The sequence below is a fragment of the Pelecanus crispus genome, chromosome 1 (assembly GCF_030463565.1).
Source record: "Pelecanus crispus isolate bPelCri1 chromosome 1, bPelCri1.pri, whole genome shotgun sequence".
Taxonomy (NCBI): Eukaryota; Metazoa; Chordata; class Aves; order Pelecaniformes; family Pelecanidae; genus Pelecanus; species Pelecanus crispus.
Window position 1 is genome coordinate 23,463,602 of NC_134643.1, and position 15,783 is coordinate 23,479,384.

Here is a 15,783-nt window from a genome sequence, read left to right on the forward strand (position 1 = left end):
TAAAACACAGTACTTGAATGCTAATCATATACATGTGCATTTTGTTACATATGCCATATAAAATGGTAGCACAATAGGCAATATGGACAACATCCTCTTTGGCTCAATGATCATTTTGGCCCAAATGATCAATATGAACACATATTGTCCATGTTTTCTGTATTTCATTTTCTACATTTTCCTGTCAGATAGCTTTCTTTGTTAACATATAAATATGCAAGTTTGGTTTTGAAACTTAGCCACATTAGATGAAATCCAGAACAGTTCTATGAATATAATATGAAATCTACATTAAGCCCACCAGGACTTCTGACCACTGTTTCTCTAGTGACTCTAATTCACAAGAATTGCAGTGGGATCCACAAGCAAAACAACAGACATGCTAAATATCTTGTGTCCGAGATGCTGCCAAATGGTCAGGGAGACCCACATGCCTGGTGCTACAAACGATCCATATCACGTGCTGTTTGGACCACTGGACTGGGAAACCAGTCAGGGTGTACAACAAACCACAGCGCAGATAACCACTAAAAAATTCAGCAGCATCAGCAGTTTTAAATTAATCGTTGAATTAGGATGGATCACACCGGAGACATGTTGTGTAGCAGGCCTACTTGTTTCAGCCTACTTGTTTGGGTTAAGAACCGTCCTATTTGGGCCACCGGGGCCTTAGGGTAAGGAATCAGTACTTGAAAGGTGGGTTAGGGAATCCACCAAACTGCCATTTACTAAGGGCTGAGAGAAGTACACACCTTGTAAGACTGGTTCTAGTGACAATCTGAAAACCTCAGCCTATCAATTTTGAAGTTGCACATAAGAGTTATATTAAGATGACATTCAGAAAAAAACCATGAAGCAACAATTTTGGAATGCTCCATTTAAAAAAGCAACAACCCTTCCTCCTGCACAAGCAACGATGCCCTGCTTCCAAACACAAACAACTCGGAACTTACAAGTCATTAAACTTCTCCAGTGTTACATCTGGTGTGAACACATCCAATATTCCAATGACCTGAAATAAGGGAGAGAAAAAAAACCCCATGGATTAATACTGATTTAACACAAAAAATCCTGAACTGCGTAATAAGTGAAAAAATATAATCAAAAACATTTCCATAGTGAGACATTAGCTACAGGCATAAAGACAGCAGAAAGAATACCTAAACTAGTGCCTAGCAACACCAGGATTTGTTATGTGTTAAATTTTATAACTGACAGCTGTTTGACCCTGTGATAAAAAAATAAAAAAATGTATTTACTTGAACAAAAACTTTAGAGGCTAACAATTTTATGTAAGAGGAGAGAGTATCTTCTAACTTGAACCACTGAAGTGTCAAAAATAAACCAGACAAATTGGTTTATGACCTGAAGCAGTCATAAGTGCTATTCACCTTAGCTGGGCTTGCTGCCTGATAATGAAGAACACTTTAAACACCTTCTAATTTCAGTAACGGGGTAATTTAGGTACATAGACTACAATATCTAATTGGGAGTACGGAGAAGAAACTAGCACTGAACTGCTTTTATAGAGAGCAAATTATTAAGAGCTTAATATGACTTTGTCAAACAAACTGTCCCACCGCAGTTTGTCCTACTAGTACGGTTTTCGGCAGAACTATACCAACTGACTAGATACATTATGGTAACTGCCATTAAAAACCAGAAAATTAAATATACAGAACTTGATGCTCCAAAAGATGTAGCTGGAATTGTCTAAAGCCAGATCTCAGCTTGGCTGCTGCTTAATCCAGGTAGTGCATAAATAGCACAGGTTTTTAGAATTGCTTCTTTTCTACTTCTACTACTAATTCATGACCATTTCTGTCTGTTCAGAGGAAGCCTCCAAAGCCCTGGACTGCTTGTGTGTTTCCCAGGTGCAGGCTGCCGTGTCGATAGGGGTGTGCAGGGGTTTGCTGGAAAGCAAGCTAAAAGACTAATAACCTTTATAACCTTATTCAGACCTATCTCCACAGCCATACAATTTAAGGACATCAGATTATACAGCAAACTAAAACTGTATAAAATCAGAAACTGCAAGAAAGACACCAGAGTTAATGGCATATTACGTTGTCGGACGTTACCATCAAAGCACTAAAAGGAGGACTGCAAAATCCACTTTGATAACAATCAAGATGGATTTTGGACATTACTACTATGTCTTAATTCCTCCAGAAAACAGAGTTCTTTAAAAAAAGTACGTGAAAGTAAAGAGAAGTGAGAGCAGAAACACAGGAAAAAATTGCAAGAAAAGAAAGGCAACTTCCTTTATTTAAAGCTTTAAATAAAAATCTCCAACTGTGATGAAATCCTTACTGCACAGATTTTTATCTTTTCCCCATTCAGGAGGAACTACTACAGTTAGCCTGGATATTATCAAAATGTCATAATGATGAACAAAATAGTGTCCGTAGTTTAACTCCAGTCAGCAACTAAGCACTACCCAGCCACTCGCTCACCCTCCCCATCCCCCCAGTGGGATGGGGGAGAGAATTGGAAGTGCAAAAGTAAGAAAACTGGTGGGTTGAGATAAGAACAGTTTCATAATTGAAATAAAATTTTTTTAAAAAAATTTGTAATGAAAAGAAAAACAACAAAAAAGAGAGAGGGAAACAAAACCCAGGAAAAACAAGAGATGCCATTGCTCACCACCCGGTGACTGATGCCCAGCCAGTCCCCAAGCAGTGATTGCTGCCCCTGGCCAACTCCCCCCAGTTTCTATACTGAGCATGACGTCATATGGTATGGAATAGCCCTTTGGCCAGTTTGGGTCAGCTGTCCTGGCTGTGCCCCCTCCCAGGTTCTTGTGCACCTGGCAGAGCATGGGAAGCTGAAAAGCCCTTCACCAGTGTAAGCAGTACTTAGCAACAACTAAAACATCAGCATGTTATCAACATTATTCTCATACTAAATCCAAAACACAGCACTATGGCAGCTACTAGGAGGAAAATTAACTCTATCCGAGCCGGAACCAGGACAGATAGAAAAACTAATAAAGACAAAGACAGAAAATTACAACTCTTTGTCTTTGTAGCCACATATATCTTTGAAAAAAATACTATTTTCCTCAGGACTGTTATATGAAACTAATTAAATAAGAATAATATAACTACCATAAACCAATAATTAAACTCACAGAGGATGTGGTTATTATTTGAAGTAATACCTTCAGTACTAACATTACAGCAAGACTTTTTAATTTTTTTTTTTTTTTTTTTTTTTTTGCATGACAGTTTTACATAAGGTTTTCCATTTCTATGTGGAGGCAGGGAGAGCAAGGGAGGAGAGAGGAATTAGGAAGATGTATGTGACAACAATGGAGCATAATGCAGCCCTACAGGCATTTCCTAAGGCAGCACGTGTACACACACACAGAGAGCATACACAGCCAGAAAAGTTATGTGCTCTCCAAAGACTTCAGTATTAAAAAGAAGTTCACGTTTTAACAGTAATTTTATCCAATATGCACTTCTTTCCCTGCTAAGCCCCACTTTTTCAGAAGTCCTGCTTGTTCTCCTCAAAGAGGTATTTCCATGCCTTCATTTACCCAAGCAAGAGACATAAGAAAATAAACCCCATCATGACTGAATGTAGCAGAGAAAGACACAGGGACACCACAATAAAAAGAAGGGGCACAGCAGAGAATGAAATAGTGTGGCTGTTGTACCACATCCATCTGTGCACCGAGGCACTGTCAGGTGCCCGCTGTGAAACATGGGAGCATGAAGAACACGCTTCCATAAAGAGCATACCAGCCCCAAAACACACTTAATGAAGTTCACTAACATTTTACTGCTGCTCCATTCAAGTAAACAGAGTTCTCAGTAGTTACTTAATACTCCCTAATATACAATACACATTACTTCTGAGGTAAGGTTGCAAACTCACGGAGACAAACTTATTCCTGCAAATCCTCTGCAGTGAAGGATACCACCGAGACCAATGCTCAGCTCCTGCTGAAGGGAATTGTAAATAATAAACGAGAAAACTTTTAACATGCCAAGGATTTCACAATACTTCCTTTTCTTGCTTTATAAAGCAAGCTTTTAAAAATCCTGAAATCCGTTTTAGTGTCCAAAAAGGTAAGACATACTAATAGTTAATCAACTTAACAATAAAAGTGAGGGACCTATTTCCTTTTTCTCAGTGATCTTTATTTAATAGCTGCACTTTGGGATGATTTTCCTGTACTGGAACAGAGTCATTAGTATTTCCATTTAGGTCACAGATTTCTGCAGCTATGTTAAGCTCAAGGAGGTATAGGATAAAATAAATCCTCCGAGGAAGATAGAAGTCCAGCTACTTCTGCAGGAAAAGAACTGGACAAAGTGTAGGAAACCCCCTCCTCCATATCATGGAAAATCCCGTGTCTGTCTAAAATGCTCTCAATTAAATATAGTATTTGTAAAAAACTTTACGATACTTGCAGATAATGTCCCAGCACAAAAGTATGCCACCATAAAACAGTTACAAGAATCCTTTATTTTTCATAGTGTGGCCTATACAAAATGTAACGGAGGTATCTGTGAAACCTTCAGTAGATCTATTTTTGGTGTTAATTCAGCCCAATTACTGAGATGGAAGCACAACTGAAGAACAAACCCAGTACACTCCATGATGGCAATGAAAAGCATCTGTGGAAACCAGCAGCAGCACCACTGCCCTTTCAGGGTCTCATTTTTTTCCTCATTAACTCTGCAAAGGGCAATTTCTCGAATCAATTAGCCCACAAAGGACACACCTTGTTCCCTACCACCCATCTGACTGAAAAAACACCTGGATTTCTGCGGTCTCCACTGAAGTACCTTCCTTGCTTGTATTTCGAGGGGAGAGTGTAATGCTGTGTCTCTCCCATCTTCCTGCAAAGCAAAACTCCAGTAACAGCAAAACTACCCATCTACTGGTCTAACTTGTTTTTCAGAGGTATGCTTTTACTCAATATATTTACTTTGTTGATTGTGTCTCTTCACTATGAAGCCAGTGGGGGTGGGTGGCAGTGTCTACAGCCCTTCTTATCCCTATTGTGTGCCCCCCCCGCCCTCCCCCGACATTTATACTGACCACCCTGACCAACTTTAACTACTGTCAACAAATAAATAACAGCTTTGTGTTAATAAGGTGGTTTCTGCCCTTCCCTTCTCAGCTGCAGCCTTTCCAAATGTTACTCCAGCAGTGGAGCAGAGCAGCAAAGAGCTCCTCAGCTCTGTCCTCCCCTGCACTTCCATGTATTGGATTACTTTTATTCAAGGACCATTCCACGGCATCTCTGTAAAGGAAAGTTTCTGATGTAAGCACCAGCACATCAACAAAAGACTTGGATCTTGTATAAATGAATAAGTAATGTAGGCTATGTCTCTTATATATTAAGTGCTGCTTTCTCTTGCAGATGTTACGCATGAAAGCACAGTGAAGTTGAGTAGCTTTGGCACTCGGGCTACAAACGCAAGTACATTCTTTAAGAGAGATCCCTGCTGGGGTGCACTGAACTACATATTATGCTACATTAAATTTTCTGCAGGGTTAGCTTCAACTTCATGTTTCTGCACTGTTTCACATCACAGGGCACCTGCATCCTTTTACTGCACTAAGAAGTCTCAATATTTTTAAAATTTTAACTATCCATGCACAAGGCTTGCACCACAGTCACCTTTCTTCCTCGCCAATTACTGCTACGTGGCACAAGGGATGCCTGCTGATGGACAGAAAGCTCCTTTCCTTTTCTCCTGCCAGTGGGCACACTGGCAGGCACAAGCCGTACCCACGAGCATCACCACACTCTTCCTTCAATGGACTTGGACAGATCCAAATCCTGCGGACACACACATCTTCATCTCTGGATCGGATGGCAATCCAAAGAGAAGGCTTGGGTTTCAGTGCTGTCTTCCTTATTTTCATTTACTGGACTAGGCTAATCAGTCTGCTTCATTAGTACCCAAGGCTGGGGTATGAATAAATGGCTATCAGCTGAAGCCCAGCCTAGGTAAAACACCTATTAGGCAGGTTTGTGAAAATAAGCAGAAGTGGTAACTGATACCGCTATGTTGATTTATTGGCTTTTGAGTACCAGAAAGAGTGACTCTGGTGTCCTGTTGGCTCCCTAGCTGTGCTAAGCTTTCAGACCGCAGAAAAGCAGCCAGGAGTGTTTCTCCCCTACAACCTTTTGACAACAATGAACTATCCAGTTATAACTGTATTTTTGCTTTCATAAGGACCCATAGGAGATTTGCCATCGCCAGCCAGGATTCCTGAATTGCACTTTACTGGCACTTGTGTAGCCAAAGGATGAGAACTTTAGCTGGTGCAGTCCTGCCGGACTTGCTGCAGGAAACCTCTTCTAACACAGTAAGCGTGCTTTCAGCTGTAAAGCCACCACTCATCTGCAACTCCTTCTTGGTCTGATTTTGTACACTGCAGAGGCTGTTGTTCTTCCAGTGCTCACATCAGGCTAGATGAACTGCAAAAGGTGACAGTTTTAAGATTTTCTCAGGCAGGAACATAGAGTGCCCTGCTACTTTCTCTGGAAAAAACGCCTCCCTTTGTTGATACTGTGTAGGTGTAAATAGAAAGCCCAACGTTTTTTCAAAATAAGGAAGTCAACAGAATTAAGTATTAGCCAACCTAAAAGTGAAGTCCTGCATCATCCCCAGAAACGTAACTGTAGAGAGACAGCCAATTTGGTGTCTGTTGGATACCCGTGTTCCTTCCAAAAAGGGGGAAAAAAGCTACATGGTTCTCATAATGCAAAACACACACTGGTCTTCAGATGTGGGAATACACCAGTGAATAATTTCCACTCAGAGCAATGAATGAGAGCATAACATAGAGTACCTTTAAACAAATACTGCAGTTGCCTCTTACATACAGGGTTTCCAGGAAGAGAAAACATCTGTAGAACATTAAACGACCCAAGAAACGTTTAATGCACGTTTGTCAAAAATTTTATGCTAGAAACACATTCAGAATTTAGGTGGTAGAACTGAGTCAGAATTACTGTATGTGCTTATGTGTACACATAGGTATATCCATATATACACACACATATGCATATACCACACTTTTGTAAAATCCACACTCTGTTCTGACACAAGACATTAGCACAAACCGCTGCTTTTCTCTCCCTGTCTCCCGTGCCATCTCCCCTCACCAGCTATTTTGCACTGCTGCTGGCAACTTAAAAACTTCTGTTAGCAAACTGGGAGGCAAGAAGGGCACCAGGACTGGACCAGTATGAGTCACTATGCAGTTGTTTCAACAAAAGTGGGTATCATGGTATCAATTCCAGTCCAAATGCATAATAAAATCCAAGTTACTTGCCAAACGAAACTAACAGTTCTGCACCTCTGCTTACTTGTCTGCGTTTAGCTTTGCATACATAGACATCTCCATTAACTTACGAAGAATACAGGAACGCAGAGGTATGCAAATGTTTGAGAGCAAAAGCCAGGGTCAGAGTTAGCATGCTGGCCATATTTTCACTGTTTTGGGTTTTAAGTCAGAGCCATAATAGTTTTAAGGGCCCTCACTTTAACTGAACTCAAAATGGAAAAAAACAGGGAACAAAAGCAGCACTACTAAAAAAACTTCCTAAAGGCAAACAATCTGTTTTTCTATACAAGATGCAGCAGATGCCAAAGAAATAATCAAGGGCTGCTAAGGCTGTAGTGGGATGAATACTTCAACCTAGCATGAATAAATGAAGACACCCCCCCCCCCCCAAAGTGTTTTCTTCATTCTACCTTAGCTGCTTTAATTCCTCATTTTCACACCATTCCCTCTCTTGTGCCAGAATATCTCCTTATGCAGCTGCACAGTGATCTGGCAGCTTATCCCGCTGGAAACTAACTTTTCTTTCTGGCAGTGTCTGAAGAATTGATCTGGGTTAGACTGTTTCTTGGGCAGCAGAAGTAGCTTTTGATGTTTGTGAAACATCCCAGATCCTCACAAATTAAAAGGCCTACAAACAAAACAAAACAAAACAAAAAAAAAAAAAAAAAAGGATACCAGTGCCATTAAAGACGGTGATTTATCTCCTAACAGCCAGGTCTCATCCTCTTCACACACAGCCTCTGCCCCATGGTCCTCAACACCATTTCTCCTCTGGATTTGTTTGCAAAGAGTGGATAAGGAGTCCATGGCTACCAAGTTTGCACAGTTTATATTCAAATATTCCTCACTACATTTAAATAATGTCCCGCTTCAGAGTCATTAAGGAGAACAAAGCTCTAGCATATATAACAAAAGATGGTCATGCCAGCAACCAGAGTTGCCTCCTCCTGAAAACGCCTAAACAGGCAAGCAAATTGACCTGTGAATTAACCTCCTTACAAGGTAGAATACAATTACAGTAAAATTCAGCAGGATGACTCCTATATTTGTTTTTACAGGACTCCTGGTCATCCTACAACCCTTCCACATTAAGGAGATGAGCGTTCCTCAAAGGGTCTATAATGGAGGTCATCCAGGGTATTAAGCAGAAGTTTTTCTCCGTTTTCTTCACAGAAGCATGACATGCTGATGAATTATATCACTGCGGCATGGTTTAATGGTATCTTCTGCTACCTTAATGGAGGATCAGACATGCTGCTTTTAACACAACGTGTCAGACCACCGCAATTTCTTCTATCATTGTGAATACAGCATAGGGTTAAATAAACTGTGATAATGTATTGCTACATGCTTAGCACACCACTTCCCTGAAAGCTATGAAGGGCAGAGATAGTCCATCCAGAGGCAATCATAGTGAAACAAACAAAACATCACACTTTTCATGTAATCCAACATCACATGCATTATGATTACAGAAGTCACTTTAAAAGAAAAACAGATCAGAAGAGCAAACTGGATGTCATTTTAACTATCAAATAAACAGAACCTTGAAATAATTTATATCCTGAAGTAGGAAAAAAGCAAGATGAAGATTGGTACTGGCAGATTAGAGCAGTGTTGCAACAACATCCCAAATCTAATCCACAGTGGCAGTACCATTAGACCGGCTATTACACACCACCTCCTCTACATACTTAAGATTACTAACACCCAAGACAGAGATAGCAGTGGCATTGCTATTTTATTGTGGTCTTTGAAACAATTACTTCAGTTTTACTAATTTTTAATAGCAGTTATATTTATAGTACAGCCAGAAAGACAGATAACTGCTATTATATAGAAATATACTGTAATGTATTAGTTAACAGAAAAATCAGGCAAGATACTTCAATCACAGTTCTATTCTACTAATTCCTGTTATAAGGAGATATGCACCCATGTGAGTGGGGCCCGTTGAAAACTCCACAGCCAGACCCACAGAAGCCACGACGGTAACAACAGAGAACAGGCAGCTGTCCTGCCACTACTGTACATATCGTTAAAGGTATGCACAGCACACAGGGGACTGCTGATGTGAACGGGAAAGGACCTTACTGTCTGCCTGTAAACCCATCCTTTGGTAGAAATCTGCAAAAAAGAGGCTTTTTGACAGAATGGTGGTAGGTCAAAGTGGGGGCTGAAAATCCTGACGAGGAGTGATACTGCCACTCTGGTTTAATTTCAGATGGGTGGAGTGGCTAAAGGAGTATCCTGAGATCAGCACAGGGACTAGAAATCTTGAAAGGCGTTGTTGCTATTCCTAATTCTCCATGGGTGAAATGACTGACAGAAGGGTGTGAGGCTGGGATGGTGGATGGAAATTCTCTTGACGGGCTGTACTGCCATCTCAGCCTCATCGCGGACGGGTGGAGTAGCCAGCTTCTGCCTCCACGGTGCCTGCAAATCCCTGCAGGATCTTTTATTCAGTCTTTGTTGTCTAATGAGTAGATGCCATAATTCATGGTAAAACTTTTCCTTAGTACGTAGACCAGATTCTTCTTTCTGTCACCCAAACTGTTTCCTAAGACTGTAAATTATTCCCTTCCTTCAAATATATTGATTTGTAACTTTTACAGAGTGTGCTCACGGTCCCCAGTGAGCGTTTTCTTCTATACTCCTTAATTACCAAACGAGTCCATGGAGGGGTTCCAGAGTGTTATCCTGAAGGGCATACACTGCATAAAAACCACCAGGAGTGGAAAATGCTACCCAACAGATTATTCTGGGAAATGGAAGAAAAATAATCTCAAAATTCTGGACACAGTTAGGAGCTTGGCAACTGCACGAGCTGCTCTGCTCCCAAACGTTCAGTAAAGAAAATGCTGAGAGTATGAAAGCCCATGCATGACACAGAAGTTCCCTGCAAACATTAACTCTTTAACATATGCAGCAGTGGTTATGAAGCAGGTACTTCAAAGGAATCAAGTGATCACATTGTATTAGAAGAGTCAGACTAAAATGTTAACAGGCACACAGGTTCTTAAGCCTACAAAAAGGTCTGGTTTTTTCTGGACAGTCAGGACACCCCACAGATTATTCTTCAAAATGAACCTGGATATTGTTGGTACTCACAATGTTAATACCATAACGTTAAATGGCAATCACTAGCACTGTTATTACCAGTTTCTCTTATTCTTGCTTTTGATCTCTTAGCTTTCCTTGAAGGCCATCTGAATGGAGCTATGCTCTAATCCCCCACACTATTAACATTTTAAACCAGATTCTTATGCACCATTTTAACAACTCCCTCCAAACTCTTTTTTTTTTTTTTTTCCCCATATGCATTCAAGACAAACAGCATTTAAAGCCACTACTGTGATCCTCCAAGCCCACCCTGTGACCATTCTTACCTGGAGTACGTGCTTTGATTCCACAATAACTGTTTTCACACAAATCTCTCCTCTTTCATTTTTTTCTTAAACCACTAAGCACTGTTGGGACTAAGTATCTTTATCTCAATTACACTTTCAACACTTCTTTCTACGGCTGTTCTTCTTTCACATTAGGTGGAAATCTGTGCAGAGCTCTGTACCCTATTCTCTGCTTCCTGGTAATGCAATTTATTCAGTCATTCATGGACTTTTCCTGTTTCACATTAGTACGAACCCAAAACTTTCAAATGCTTCATGAATGATAAAAAAAAGGAAAACCCTATCTCCTCCCCAAAGATATGCACATGTACGACAGCCATCTTCATACAAGTTCAGAAGAAAAGAGATGCTGGCAGCCGAGACCCACAGGCACAGCCCCATGCTCTGCACTCGCCCGCACCTCCCAGGAATGTAGTGACGGAGACGGTCATTTCTGGTCCTTAATCTCTCTCGCTAGCTCTGAGCACAAATTCCACCATGGTCCTAACCTTCCCCACCCAACCTTTCCTACATGGAAATGGTGTTTCCCGCAGGACATTCTCGTTTGTGCAAACTGGTGTTTGTAGATAAAGGACAGACAGACGAGAGACAGACACGCAGGTCTTGCCCAAAGACTCCTGAATTCCATGCAGCCACACATCTGCCTTGTCCAACTCTGCATAATTTTCTTTCTGTTTTTAGGGCAGCCTTGGGGGGATATTGCTAACGACCCAACTCACGTTTTCGTGCTTCATGTGTTTCAGGAGGCGCAGCTCTCGGTAGGCTCGTTTGGCAAAGAGTTCAGACTGAAACGGGCGGTACAATTTCTTAATGGCCACTTTGGTACCGCTTCTTCCATCCACGGCTGAGCTTTAAGGGAAAAGGAAGAGTTTTGTGAGCGAGGACCCAAGCGAGACTCCAAACCCGAGAGCGGCCGCATCCTGCCCCGCGCTGCCCAGCCCTCAGCCTGCGGCCTGCCAGGTGCCCGCCCGGCCTCGCCGTGCCAAGGGAGGAGACCACCTCCCCAAAAAAAACACCTCGCTGGCAGCAGCCAGCACCTAGTTTCATTCGTTTAAAACGCCGCCAGGGCCCTGCGATGAAAAGTAGCCAATTTTTCAAGAGCTTTAAAGAGGAACATCTGGGGAAGGAAGAAAAAAAAAAGCAACCAAAAAAAAAAAAAAACCCCCAAAAATCCCACAAAACCCAAAAAATCCCACAAAACCCACCAATACCACAGACCCAAACCAGGCATCCCGTCCGCAGGCCCAGCACTGCGGGTTTTGGGGACGCTGCCGCTCCCGGGGGGCCGCCCCCCGCGGGCAGCGCTCCCGGGCAGGTCTGGGCAGGGCGGGGACGGCGCCCCGGGCTCTGCTTGCTCGGGGACGAAGGCAGGTAGGGCCCGCCCGCCCCGCCGGCACAGCCCGGCGCCCGGGGAGGGCTCGGGGGCGGCCAGGTGGGCGGCGGGGCCGCCCCTCGCCGGGCCCGGCAGCCCCGGGCGGGGCCAGGCCGGCTCAGGCACAACTACCGGAAAAAGTTGGCAGGGAACAAGGCGGGAGGGGGCAGGGCCGGGCGGCGGCGGGCAGCGTCCCCCCCCCAGCCCCGGGGCAGAGGCCACCGCGGAGCCCCGGCCGCCGCCCCCGCCGCCCGCTCCCGGGGCTGCCCCGCCCCGCCTCGCCCCGCTCACCAGACGGCTCCGTAGGCGCCGGAGCCCACCGGCTGCAGGTCCCGGTAGCGGTCCCGCACTTCCCAGAGGGTCTTGGTGATCTCCTGCCGGTAGAAGCCGTTCTTGGGGGAGGACATGGCGCTGCGGCCCCCCGCCGGCACCCGCCGACAAAGAGCCCGGGCGGGGGGGGGGGCGGGAGCGGCCAGCGCCGCCGAGCCGGGCTGCGGCGAGGGGCCGGGCTTGGGCGAGCGGCGCCTCCCGCCCCGCTCCCCGCGCACCCCCCGCCGGGAGGCCCGGCCGCCCGCCCCGCGCCTGCCCCGGCGGCGCTGGGAGCCGGCCCGCCCGCCCCCGCCCGGGCTCTGGGGCTGCGCTCCGCGGCTGCCGGCCGGCGGGGGCGGCCCGGGGGCGGCCGGCCCGGGCGGGGAGACAGGTGCCGGGGCTGGCTCTCGCTGTCCGCAGGCGGCCTTGCCGCGGGGCCCGGGGGGGCGCGTCCCGCCCGCTCTGCGTGCCGGTGCGGGCCCCTGCGGCCGTGTTTTTGGGCCCGGTCAGGTGCGGCCGACTTTACGTGAAGGCGCCAAGGAACGCGAGGGGCTGTAACCGGGAGTGCAGAAGCGAGCTTTCCAGTGACCTTTGCGTGGAGGTGTGCAGCTGAGGGCTCCCCAGCTCCCCTCAGGGCCAGAGCCCACGTTTCAGCAATATTTAGAATCATAGAATCGTTTAGGTTGGAAAAGACCTTTAAGATCATCCAGTCCAACCATTAACCTAACATTACCAAGTCCACACTAAACCAATCCAGGGTAGACTAGACTAAACCATGTCCCGAAGTGCCACATCTACCCATTTTTTGAACACTTCCAGGGATGGTGACTCCACCACCTCTCTGGGCAGCCTGTTCCAATGCTTGACCACCCTTTCCGTAAAGAAATTTCTCCTAATTTCCAACCTAAACCTCCCCTGGCGCAGCTTGAGGCCAGTTCCTCTCGTCCTATCGCTAACTACTTGGGAGAAGAGACCAGCACCCACCTCACTACAACCTCCTTCCAGGTAGTTGTAGAGAGCGATAAGGTCTCCCCTCAGCCTCCTCTTCTCCAGGCTAAACAACCCCAGTTCCCTCAGCCACTCCTCATCAGCCCTGTGCTCCAGACCCTTCACCAGCCTTGTTGCCCTTCTCTGAACATGCTCCAGCACCTCAATGTCCTTCTTGTATTGGGGGGCCCAAAACTGGACACAGTATTCCAGGTGCGGCCTCACCAGCGCCGAGTACAGGGGCACAATCACCTCCCTGCTCCTGCTGGCCACACTATTCCTCATACAAGCCAGGATGCTGTTGGCCTTCTTGGCCACCTGGGCACACTGCTGGCTCATGTTCAGCCGGCTATCTACTAACACCCCCAGGTCCTTTTCGGCCAGGCAGCTTTCCAGCCACTCCTCCCCAAGCCTGTAGCGTTGCATGGGGTTGTTGTGACCCAAGTGCAGGACCCGGCACTTGGCCTCGTTAAACTTCATACAGTTGGCCTCAGCCCATCGATCCAGCCTGTCCAGGTCCCTCTGCAGGGCCATCCTACCCTCCAGCAGATCGACACTCCCACCCAGTGTGGTGGTGTCTCCTACAGCTGCGTAGGAGCAAGCAGGCGCTTGACTCGGCTGCGCAGGGGAAGTGGTCCCGTGTGTGGTTGCTGCGATGAGAAACGGTTCAGGTGGCAGCTTGGCACCATCGCCGTGCTGGAGCACAGCGAGCAGCCACCTTCTGTATTGCTGCAGGGAATTGGCCCGGACTGGCACGTCTAAGGCAAAGGTCTGCTTTACAAAAATGTTTTACGTGTTCTCTGTGTGAATATAAGTAGAATTCTTGTCCTTCGGGGTGAATATAATTAAAATTCTTGGGCTTCAGGGTCTGGTAAAGCCTTTGTTTTGTCTGACTTCACCCCTGAGCAATGTTGCTGAGGTTAGATAATTCAGACATGCTGTCGCCTAGAGTTCAGTTTGTGGCTTAGCTCGAAAGGAGCAATCGGGCCAAGTTTTGTTGTTCCTGATGCCTTTTTGGTAGCTGCCATGGGCCCGGACCTTTCATGCCTAGCTACCAAATGTGGAAGAGCAGCCCTGACCTCTCTCCTCCCGTCCTGTTGGGTAGAGGAGGAGAACGCCATTTCTGAAGCTGCCTGCAGAGCAGTGCTGCGAATTTGCTAAGCGTGAGCTAACGTCCTTCCACCCAATAGCTATGTTTCCCAGCGCTGCTCTCTGCCCACCTGTTTGAGCCCCTGGTTCAGTCGGTACGGAAGCCAGCCTTCTGACATTTGGCAGGTAATGCGAGGCTCTAATGATACCTGTTTGTTTTTAAAATCCACTGCTGCAAGCCATGTTTGCTATTCAGATGATAGCTGGCGTGAAATGTGGTGTGGGCAAGGTGAAGGATAGAGCAGCTTTACCTTCCACTCAGTTTTGAGCCACTCCATTAGTTAAATTACTTCTAATGACAAATATATATGTGTTTAGTACAGTAAGGATTAGTTCTGCTTTATCCAGTTGTGGAAAAATGACGCTTTCTTACTACCTGCTTTTTACCAAGGCAGAAAGTAGATGATTTTGATGCAGTAGATGAAAGTACTAACCGACCACCATGACAACATCACCCTTGTGCAGAAGCTGAGGAGATTACAGAGCAACTTCCATAAGATAGTTTAAATTCAGTGACAAGATTGGCCAACGGTGTTTTCCTCATGTTCTTCCTTCATCTAAGTATTTAGGTGTACTTTGCTGTAGATGTATGAGCTGGCAGTGTGGGTCACATACAAGACCACTTTTTCTCATCAAGTCACACATACGGCAGATGAACTGATAAACGGACTGAAAAGACTAGGGAATCAGCACTGTTGTAAGAAGGGAAGCTTTGTCTAATAAAATCATTAAAAGTGTCTGTGCTGGGAGCGAGAGGAGAAACTTGGATCCCTCCACAGCTGGTAGATCTTAGAGCAGCGTCACAAGATGCATGGGCCTCAGCATCCTGCTAGGCTCGGCTGGATATATGGTGATGTATTCTCCCAAAGACAATCTGTTGCAATGAGATTCATAGGATACTACGGCCATATCTTATCCCAGGCAGTGTGTGCTTGACAGGGTAAATTAAAAAAGGAATGCTCTCAGATGTTTCTGCTTTTGGCATATATTTATTGTAAAGTGTATAGAACAAAAAGGGACCTTCTTCAGACATCATGAATAAAAGATAATAAATGCAGTAATGATGCAAAAATCCCACTTTTCTAATGCTTATCCCATAAATGTAAGGATGGCAAAGTTGTTACCATGAAGAAACATTTGTTTTGATACCTTCCCCCCCCACCCCCCCCCAAACAGCCGACTTCCCGTGTGTTGGAAGGTTGCCATCAGCTGCAAAGCACATGAGGTAGATGG

At 45.3% G+C, this 15,783-nt stretch overlaps 1 protein-coding gene across 2 annotated transcripts in view; it reads right to left on the bottom strand.

Annotated features, from left to right (window-relative positions):
• The window catches only part of MAPK12 (mitogen-activated protein kinase 12), a 39,004-nt gene extending 26,492 nt beyond the window's left edge, over nucleotides 1-12,512 (bottom strand). For both annotated transcript variants that reach the window (XM_075706002.1, XM_075705994.1), the window contains exons 1-3: nucleotides 12,397-12,512; nucleotides 11,453-11,582; nucleotides 954-1,012 (exon numbers count right to left, since the gene is read on the bottom strand). In XM_075706002.1, coding sequence (XP_075562117.1) covers nucleotides 954-1,012; nucleotides 11,453-11,582; nucleotides 12,397-12,512 — 305 coding nt within the window. The remainder of the gene's footprint in view (nucleotides 1-953; nucleotides 1,013-11,452; nucleotides 11,583-12,396) is intronic.
• Nucleotides 12,513-15,783: the final 3,271 nt, after the last annotated feature.